We start from the raw sequence: 9091 nt of genomic DNA on the forward strand, positions 1-9091 counted from the left end.
CCTCTACCGATGCCATAGAGACCAATACGGACTGCGGGTTTAAACAAGATGGTGTCCGCCGCAGCACCGCTCTATCTTCCCGGGTGAACTCTATGGCAGAGCATAGGCGTTCGATTTAGAGAAGTGAAGCCGAGATGGGTGGGAACCCGACCACACTACCGCGCTAGGAAGAGTGGGGCGGAAAGACATCTTCCGCGCATGTGTGGAACTGGGGGGACTGATTCCAAGACAAGGGGCCCACCCCCCAGAGCAAGTTTTCTGAAACGTGTGAGTCGTTTAAGTTCAGTTAAAGCCGAAGTGGGGCGTATCCTGAGACGCATGCGTTCTAGACGAGACAAGTGATCTAGCGGCGTGGTCTTTTCAACGCCCGGCGTACACACGACGTCTGAGGTGGAAGGGGCGTTTAGGATTCCGAACACGCATGCGTTCTGAGACCCAGGCGTTTCCTTTAGAGGGTGTGGAGTGCAGGGCTCCGTATTGCGCAGGCGCAAGGACTGTCCGGTAGGACAAGCGGTCTATCAAGGGGAGGGAAGAGGAGGTTGAAGAGATTAAAAAACCGGGGGCGCCTGCGCGTTGCAGATTAGTTGAAAACGCTCAGGGTTTGTGAGGGGCGGGGTCACGTATGCGCGTCATTGGCCGGGTAGGTGGGAGGGAGGGTGGAGATGGGGAGGGTGTGTGCGCTTGCGCAGTGCGGGGGTGGAGGGCGGAGGAGAGAGAGAGCACGCTTGCGCGGCTGTCATAGGGCTGCTTGGTTGGTCAGTGGGGAGTCGGCGCCTGCGTACTAAGACCCGTGTGCAGCAGCGGCGGCGGCGGTAGAGGCGGCGGCGGCGGCGGCAGCGGGCTCGGAGGCAGCGGTTGGGCTCGCGGCGAGCGGACGGGGTCGAGTCAGTGCGTTCGCGCGAGGTGAGAGCGGGCAGGGCGCGCGTGCGCGGTACCTTGGTTTGGGCCCGGGAGAAGATGGAACGGCGCGGGGGTCGGGGAGGGGGCAGAGGGGAGCGGCGGCCGCCGCCGCACGGGTTCGGCCGGAGAGCGGCGCGAGGTGCGGAGAGGCGCGGGCGCGCGCCCCGGTTGGCGCGCGGGGTGACGGTTGGGGCTGGCCCGGTGACGTTGGAGCGACGCAGGGCGGGGGACGGCGAGCCGCGAGGCAGCCACGCGGGAGAGGCCGCCAGGCGGCCACGCCGGGGCGAGGGCCAGGGGCCAGATCGGCCCACCGGGGCAAGGGTACCTGGGCCGTTGAGGACCCGGCGCAGCGCGGCCACGTGAGGTGGGGGAGGGGGCTATTCGGTGAGAGGGCAGATGGGGGGGGGTTGGCGGACGGCTGGGGGGAGGGGAGGCGGCGTGGCTCCGGCCTGGCGCAGTCTCTGAGGAGGGGACGGCCGCGGCACCGGAAGTGCCCCCCACGGGAGGCTGCCCTCGGGGTCGCAGGCCGCATGGCCGAGCTTGGACCGGGGCCGCATGGCAGCGCGGGGACCCCTCCCCCCCAGGTCCCGGCCACCGGAAGCCCAGAACGGCCACATGGTCTGCAGGAGCCGGCAACCCCTAGCGCGGGGAGAGCTAGCCCTCGCGGGGTGTCCTAGGGGCCCTGGGATTTTGAGAAGTGGGAGAAGCCGGAGGCTCGGGTCCTGATCACCCCGGAGGGCATGCTGCTGGCATATGTTAGCGCTTCCCAACCTCAAGGGCCCCTGGAGCTTTCCTGCAAAACCCTCCTGTGAAGTGTGGCGGCCAGCCAGGTGTAAGTGGCACTCCTTCGAGCTGGGAGGCCGGAGAAATGGGGAAACTGAGGGCGTTTGGACAGGAGCCCATCTCTTCTGTCGGCCCGGGTGGACAGCGCCTTAAAGTCTCCTGCAGATGAGTTTCCCACCGTGATAGGCATTCTTCACCTTGTCACTGTCTTCCCGTTGTAACTGGTTTGGGAGTTCCACGGTTTCGAAGTCCTTAACTCTACTAGCCTAGTATGATTTTCTACTACTCACTACTACCAACCTTTTGCTTTCATTTTATTGTCATTCACCACCCCCCACCTCTCCCACTTTCTACTGACTGTACTGGCCCGGCCTGAAAAGCCGACAGGACAGATGCATCCTGGGAAAAGTGGGAGGGCCTTCCAGGAGAGGCTGGGTTCCTGGGTTCTCTTTGGGAACCAAGATCGAGGTGTTTGGCAGGGGGATCATTTCGGAAACAACTTTGCTTTCTCCCCCTTGGCTTGTTGCAAGTGCATGTTGGCGAGGCGGGAATCCCCCAAAGAGGCCTTGTGGTTTCCTGTAGCAGTGACTGGTTTGTGTGTGGATGGAGGGGGGCGGTGTAACAGATGGGTGGGGCCTTGTCCTCCGGTCTCCACCCTCCCCCCCCACATTAGCCCTGCCCTTTTGCTGGATCATAGCTGCTCACCTAATTATAGCCCTGGCTGTGTGTGGGGAAGAGGGGTGGTTGGTTTCAGTGGCAAGTAACACCTGAGTCCTCCCCCCTCCCAGGAAGTAGGCCTTTTCTCATCTCTGAGATTTGACATTCCAGCTCCCTAGAGCCTTCCTTTCCCAAGCCACCACTCTAACTTTGATTTATGCGGGAGAAACCAGCTATTCCACCCTCCCATACACACACCAGTTCTTGAGTATATTTGAGCCCAGTCAGTATTTTAAGTTCAGGAACTTTGACTTTATTTTAGGTGGGTAATGGAATAAAGAGTTGGGAAAATGTTTCTAGAGAGAAATGGGATAGATTGGAGGTCCTGTTAACCTCCATGCTTATTCACTTCAGTTCTCTTCTTGGCTCTAGTTGGAATCGAAGCCTCTTAAAATGGCAGATGATTTGGACTTCGAGACAGGAGATGCAGGGGCCTCAGCCACCTTCCCAATGCAGTGCTCAGCATTACGTAAGAATGGCTTTGTGGTGCTCAAAGGCCGGCCATGTAAGATCGTCGAGATGTCTACTTCGAAGACTGGCAAGCACGGCCACGCCAAGGTTAGAATTTCACCTCCACATCTTGCCTTCCCCGTGCCTCCAGTATCCTTGGCGCTCCCAGCAGCAAGCTGCCAACAGTGCTGACTTTCCTTTAACTCTGCTTTTACTGTCTGATTCTTTTTGTTTAGCACTCAGCCTTCATACCCATTCAGACAACTACACCTGCTCCCCAGTCTTCAGCCTCTTCTGTGGTTACCCTTCTGTCCCCCCATCATTATCTGGTAGTCCCTCCGTTTCTCCAGCTTTGTGCCAGTCTCTTAACTTCAATTCATAGGCCTTTATGCTCTAGCTATTCAGTTGCTCCTTCCTTATTCTTGGTTTTCACTTTTTCTTCCCTTGAGCCATTGTAGCTGGTTGTTTCCATCACGTTGCCCAGGGTTTCTCCAATTCTACCAGAATGTGACCTTCCCCTGGAGGGACTCCTGCGTTAATTCTGAGCTTTCAGATCACCTTGCTGCTTCGTTCCCCAGTTCTAGCTTTCCCTTTGGAACTCTGATGCAGAATCAAACTGCCCCTACCTGCCCCATCCCACTCTCCTTGGGTTCCTTGAGCCTCCATGCTGTCATGGGTTTTAACATTCTTGCTAGCACTTCCCTCATCACCTCAGATTTTTCCTGTCTCTTTAGAACTTCAACTTGGTTCGTTCTTGTTGAGTTTCTTGTGGTGTTTTTCCTTAATCAGTTTTTCCATCTTTTGACTTGACACTGATCTTGGGTTATTCCCTAGTGTCTAGATCCTTCTCTGTGCTCTTCTGGCTTCCTTATTTTCTAGCTACATAGTTATTTCTGATCTCCCTGCAAGTCCTTTTTTCTCTTCAGCTCTTTCACATTTCTTATTTTCTTATCTTTCCCCTTCTACCTTATTTCCCAACTTCTCAGCTCCTTCTCCTGGTGTCCAGAAAACTCTTCCAAACTTTTACCCAGACTCCTCCCACTACCCTAGACTCCTAGCATCTTATCTTTTATCAAGGTAACCGTCTTCCCTAAGCCTGCCATGCAGTTTTCTCTTGTGCTGTCAACCCCAATCTCAACGGTGGTTTTTTTAGCCTCTGTTGTTTTGTTTTCTTTAAGAGGCTTTACTGTTTCTTGAGTTGACTGGTTCAATTCCAATACTCCAGTCTTTGCCCCAACAATGTAGTCTGACTTTCCTCATCAGGCAAGGTCACTTGGCGCCTTTGTTTCCTCCGTCTTACGAGTTCGGTTGGGTTTCTCTTTGTGATGCTCACATACAGGTCCACCTGGTTGGCATTGACATCTTCACTGGGAAAAAATATGAAGATATCTGCCCGTCAACTCATAACATGGATGTCCCCAACATCAAAAGGAATGACTTCCAGGTATGTAGATGGTTTGGATGAGGATGGGTTAGCCGTTCATGGTGGAGGGAGAAGTTGGGGGATAGGGACTGACCAGGAGAGCTTGTGCTGGGAGAGGAAGGAAATGGCAGGAGAGGGTATTTGGTATTAGTTTGCTATCACTCCAGTTTGTCTATCAGAGCCTTTACTCTCAGCCTCCCTGGGCCTACTACCTTCAGCTTCCTTCCCTATCTGCCCCCAGCTGATTGGCATCCAGGATGGGTACCTATCACTGCTCCAGGACAGTGGGGAGGTACGAGAGGACCTTCGTCTCCCTGAGGGAGACCTTGGCAAGGAGATTGAGCAGAAGTACGACTGTGGAGAAGAGATCCTGGTATGGTGCCTCCCTGCTTTTTCTTTTCTTTTTTTTTTTGGAGATGGAGTCTTGTTCTGTTGCCCAGGCTAGAGTGCAGTGGCGCGATCTCGACTCACTGCAAGCTCTGCCTCCCGGGTTCTCGCCGTTCTCCTGCCTCAGCCTTCTGAGTAGCTGGGACTACAGGAGCCCGCCACCACACCCGGCTAATTTTTTGTATTTTTAGTAGAGACAGGGTTTCACCATGTTAGCCAGGATGGTCTTGATTTTCTGACCTCATGATCTGTCCACCTTGGCCTCCCAAAGTGCTGGGATTACAGGCGTGAGCCACCACGCCCGGCCCCCTCCCTGCTTTTGTGCTCAGCTTTGTTCTGTACGTTTCTTCCTGAGCTCAGACATCTCCTGGCTCTCTCTCTTGCTCCTCCAGATCACGGTGCTGTCTGCCATGACAGAGGAGGCAGCTGTTGCAATCAAGGCCATGGCAAAATAACTGGCTCCCAGGTGAGTGTGACAAATCCCTCACTGTCCCCTTCACATTTTGTTGTCCTCAGCAGATCTGCTCTAGTCTTAATTGTTCCAGGCTTACTTTGTGCCCCTAGCCTGGCCCTGTCCTCCCTATCCTTCCTGTTGAAGGTATTATCCTATCTTACTAATTTCTCTCTCCTACCTAGGGTGGCGGTGGTGGCAGCAGTGATCCTCTGAACCTGCAGAGGCCCCCTCCCCCAGCCTGGCCCGGCTCTGGCCTGGTCGTAGGCTGGACTCCTCCTACACAAATTTATTTGACGTTTTATTTTGGTTTTCCCCACCCCTTCAATCTGTCGGGGAGCCCCTCCCCTTCACCTAGCTCCCTTGGCCAGGAGCAAGCGAAGCCGTGGCCTTGGTGAAGCTGCCCTCCTCTTCTCCCCTCACACTACAGCCCTGGTGGGGGAGAAGGGGGTGGGTGCTGCTTGTGGTTTAGTCTTTTTTTTTTTTTTTTTTTTTTTTTTTTTTTTTTTTTTTTTAATTCAATCTGGAATCAGAAAGTGGTGGATTCTGGCAAATGGTCCTTGTGCCCTCCCCACTCAGCCCTGGTCTGGTCCCCTGTTGCCCATAGCCCTTTACCCTGAGCACCACCCCAACAGACTGGGGACCAGCCCCCTCCCCTGCCTGTGTCTCTCCCCAAACCCCTTTAGATGGGGAGGGAAGAGGAGGAGAGGGGAGGGGACCTGCCCCCTCCTCAGGCATCTGGGAGGGCCCTGCCCCCGTGGGCTTTACCCTTCCCTGCGGGCTCTCTCCCCGACACATTTGTTAAAATCAAACCTGAATAAAACTACAAGTTTAATATGAAGCCCCCAACTCAGCTGCTTATTTGAATTAAATGGGTATATTTGGAAGCTACAAAAAGACTGAACTCTGCCACTGAGTTCATTGGAACCCGCTGTCTATCACTGACTTGCTGTGGACCTGCCAGTCATCCCCCCACCCCCCAAGCAGCCTTGACCTATTCCAGACAGTTGGGTGGGAGGCAACACAAACAGCAGCAGCCAGGGTCAGTGGCAGGTAGATTTTATTGGCCTGGGACACACGGGGGGTATCCTCACCCACAGTGGGGCAGGGGGCATGATGTTGAAGATATAATCTGATCGTCACTTGTGGTAGAATCGCGGGTTCTGGCTGTGTTGGATGAAGGGGAGCCGAGGGCCAGGTTGGCTGGTAGCTGCAAAGCCCGACTGGCGGTGGTGATGAAAAGAGGGCTTTGTCACTGGGCGTACTCTCCCACTTAATGCCCTACTGGTAACCACCCCCAGAGAGGAAGAAAAACCAGGTGATGTGGGCCACCGGTCCTACCTAATCCTGCTTTTCTGGATCCCTAGTGTAAGGATTCTGACAGGTAAATTTTATTATCATTCTTACCTTTCCTGCTGGTTGCATCTGCACAGGGAGCTGTGGGGAAGCAAGGAGTCCAGGGGCTGGATGCAGAGCCTGGGGGTGCATGGGGCGCAGAGAGGACTGCAGAGAACAGAGTCAGGGCCTGAGGCATACTGAAGCTCCCCTTAACATATCCCTAACCCTGACCTCCCAAGGTGCCATACTCACTGAGTCGGAGAAGCCAGTCTGCTGGTTAGCATGTTCCATCTGCTTTTGCAAGGACAGGGCACCACCAGGCTGGAGGAAACCTACGTGGGGAAGAGGGGCATGTGAGATGAGAATGAAACAGGGAGGGGAGGACCCAGAGAGCTAGAGCTCCTGCATGGGATGTTATCACCTGTCTGAGTGGGCTGAAAGTGGCCGTGCACGGCATAGGGCTGTGGCTGTGGCTGAGATAGGTACTGCACTGCAGGGAATGCTGAAGGAGCTGAGAAAGGAAAAGACAGAGCCATTAAAACCTTTTACTCAATGGCATTCCTCCTTTGACGTTGAGGAAGGCCAAGCCCCATCCCTCCTATTACTCACCTCTGAGCTGCTGACTAGGACTATAAGCTGGCTGTGTGGGCCCATAGTGAGGTGGGGGCTGAGCAGTCCCATAGGCACCACCAGGACTGCCTTGGAATTGTCCATGCTCTGGCGTCCCCGCAAAAGCAGCTGCTGAGCCCACATAGTGCCGGGTCTAAGGAGGGAGAATGAGAATTCGCCTATAAACTTGAAAGCTGAAACCCAGTGACTTGTGTATATCTGTATGCCCCATTTCCCCCTAAACTTAAGTGCTTGATATGTTTGTGACTTGAATACTGGTGGCAAGGATGCATGGATGGAAGCAGTAGGGGCTGGGCATCCAATCCTACTCTCACCGTAAGCACTTGGGGTCCAAACATTTGTTTGGCTCTGTCAGCTGCCATGAGGGTGCCTGGGCGATTGTGTCCTCCAGGGCTCCCTAGAAAGGGAGAAGGGCTTCATGATGCTGAAATGGGAGGCTGCAACCTGTAAGAAGGCCGGTTCCATCAGGTGGTCTCTTTAGTCCTCACCCTGCATGCTGAGGAGATGAGTTCCTGTGTGGACAGTCAGGCTCTGCTGGTATGCAGCTGATGTCAGGGTGGTCAGGTCACTGGAGTGAGAGGAAGGCAGGTCAAAGCTAAGGACAGATGCCTTCTCTTTCGCCATTAAACACTAGTTCTTTTATTACTTGATCCCAGTTCCACTTGGTCCCCATTTCAGTTTTTAGCACTCTGATCCCACCTCTGTTCCTTTCGCCTCCGTTTTTCTTCCTCATGTAAAACTTTCTTGAGCTGCAGGAAAAGCTGATGCTTCTCTTCCTGTAGGGCCAAAAGCTTCTCCTCCAACTTCAGAATCTGGGAGGGAGTGGGAAGAGAAGATGAAGGCAGGGAGAGTCAAGGGAAGAAATCAAAGCTGGGAGAGTTCAAGGGACTGCTTACTTGTTCCTTGGTCTCCTCTAGTGACATTCTCTCTTCCATCTCCTTTTTCTTCCTTCTCTCCTGTTCTTCCTTCATCTTCTGTTCCATCATCTTATCCACCTCTTCTTCCTCTGGAGAATCAGGCAGAATGAAGAAGAGGCAGGGTAGTGAAAACAGTTCCAACGTTAGATTGAAGACCAGCAAAACCCAGTCATCCCAACACGCCTGTGCGCTCTTTGCCTCGAGGGGACAAGCTCCCCCATCGCTGCAATAGGGAACGGAGAGGCTTTATCAGGTGCTCTCCAAGGTCCTTCCCGTCTCAAGGGTTCTGGAGCGTGGACCAGGACGCTTAAATCCCACCACAACGGGGCTATTCCTTCCCTCCTCTGCGCTCGGCAGCGGGCTCACTGGTTGGCCGCTGGGTTGAGGCCAACCCTGAGGTACAGGAGCCATTCTGGGCCGTGTGTCCCCCCGCTATGGCCCCGGCTCACCCTGCCGCTTGCGCTCCCGCTCCATCATAATGTGCCGGTGCAGCGCCCTGGCCATGGCGTTGGAAAGCTTGGGGCGCTCCAGGAGTGCGGGCATGGTGCTGCCGTGGGCGCTCGGGCCGTGGGCGCCCGGCTCTGTCTCTGACTGCCAGACCTCAGACGGCGCCTGCGGGGAGGCGGGCGCTCAGAGGGGACCGCGCCCGGCCCAGGCGGAAGCCCGTCCGCCCGACCCGCTAGCCGCCCCGGTCACGTGCCCCAGGAGCCCGCCACCCGGCCGGGCCCGCAGCCCCCGCTCCACCGCGCGCACGGGCGGCGCCGGGATCCCCGACTCGGTGCTGCCGCTCCCTGCCCAACCAGCCCGGACCCCAGCCCTCCCTACCCGCCTTCTCTGCGCTTTCTCAGCAGCTCCGGCGCGCCCTGGCCCGTACGTCACATCCGGCGGCCCGGCCAAGTCCTTCCGGAGTCACGGCTGCGGCCGACCTCACGGGTTGGGTGAGAGAAAGCGGAAGCGCGCTGCGACGGGTGCCCGCGGCGTCCAAACCCCGTAGCCGGGAACGCGGGCGACGAGGGCTGTAAACTGGTCTTGGCATCCTCAGCTCTCTTTAATTTCGCGGGCCCACCTGGTGGCACCCCAGGGGACGCGGGCTCC

At 55.8% G+C, this 9091-nt stretch overlaps 2 protein-coding genes across 6 annotated transcripts; one reads left to right on the forward strand and one right to left on the reverse strand.

The window, feature by feature from the left end:
- Positions 1-148: 148 nt before the first annotated feature.
- LOC105473365 (eukaryotic translation initiation factor 5A) lies at positions 149-5952 on the forward strand. Of its 4 annotated transcripts, none has more exons than XM_011727156.2 (6): positions 149-267; positions 2773-2958; positions 4190-4294; positions 4515-4646; positions 5053-5126; positions 5297-5952. In XM_011727156.2, the coding sequence occupies exons 1-5, from the start codon at positions 199-201 to the stop codon at positions 5113-5115; spliced, it is 555 nt and encodes a 184-aa protein (XP_011725458.1). In that variant the 5' UTR covers positions 149-198; the 3' UTR covers positions 5116-5126; positions 5297-5952. The 4 variants fall into 4 exon arrangements, with proteins under 4 accessions (XP_011725458.1, XP_011725464.1, XP_011725470.1 ...); XM_011727162.2 differs by lacking the exon at positions 149-267 and adding an exon at positions 742-903; XM_011727168.3 differs by lacking the exon at positions 149-267 and adding an exon at positions 1114-1264.
- Positions 5579-8956, reverse strand: LOC105473354 (G protein pathway suppressor 2). 2 transcript variants are annotated; one of them, XM_011727147.3, is made up of 11 exons: positions 8822-8956; positions 8446-8608; positions 7976-8085; positions 7779-7891; positions 7568-7647; positions 7394-7476; positions 7059-7212; positions 6871-6960; positions 6702-6781; positions 6519-6614; positions 5579-6334 (listed from the first exon to the last, which is right to left on the reverse strand). In XM_011727147.3, exons 2-11 carry the CDS (start codon positions 8537-8539, stop codon positions 6251-6253), a joined length of 984 nt encoding a protein of 327 aa, XP_011725449.1. In that variant the 5' UTR covers positions 8540-8608; positions 8822-8956; the 3' UTR covers positions 5579-6250. The 2 variants fall into 2 exon arrangements, with proteins under 2 accessions (XP_011725449.1, XP_070938379.1); XM_071082278.1 differs by having other exon boundaries at positions 8826-8843.
- Between the last annotated feature and the right edge of the window lie 135 nt (positions 8957-9091).

This window comes from Macaca nemestrina, chromosome 17, assembly GCF_043159975.1.
Source record: "Macaca nemestrina isolate mMacNem1 chromosome 17, mMacNem.hap1, whole genome shotgun sequence".
Classification (NCBI taxonomy): domain Eukaryota; kingdom Metazoa; phylum Chordata; class Mammalia; order Primates; family Cercopithecidae; genus Macaca; species Macaca nemestrina.

Coding starts and splice junctions, on each gene's coding strand:
- LOC105473365 (XM_011727156.2), top strand. CDS start 199: ATGTGTGGAACTGGGGGGACTGATTCCAAGACAAGGGGCCCACCCCCC. Junction 2,959..4,189: donor GCAAGCACGGCCACGCCAAG/GTTAGAATTTCA, acceptor GCTCACATACAG/GTCCACCTGGTTGGCATTGA. Junction 4,295..4,514: donor TCAAAAGGAATGACTTCCAG/GTATGTAGATGG, acceptor ATCTGCCCCCAG/CTGATTGGCATCCAGGATGG.
- LOC105473354 (XM_011727147.3), bottom strand. CDS start 8,539: ATGCCCGCACTCCTGGAGCGCCCCAAGCTTTCCAACGCCATGGCCAGG. Junction 6,961..7,058: donor TCCTAGTCAGCAGCTCAGAG/GTGAGTAATAGG, acceptor TTCCTTTCTCAG/CTCCTTCAGCATTCCCTGCA. Junction 6,615..6,701: donor AGACTGGCTTCTCCGACTCA/GTGAGTATGGCA, acceptor TGTTCTCTGCAG/TCCTCTCTGCGCCCCATGCA.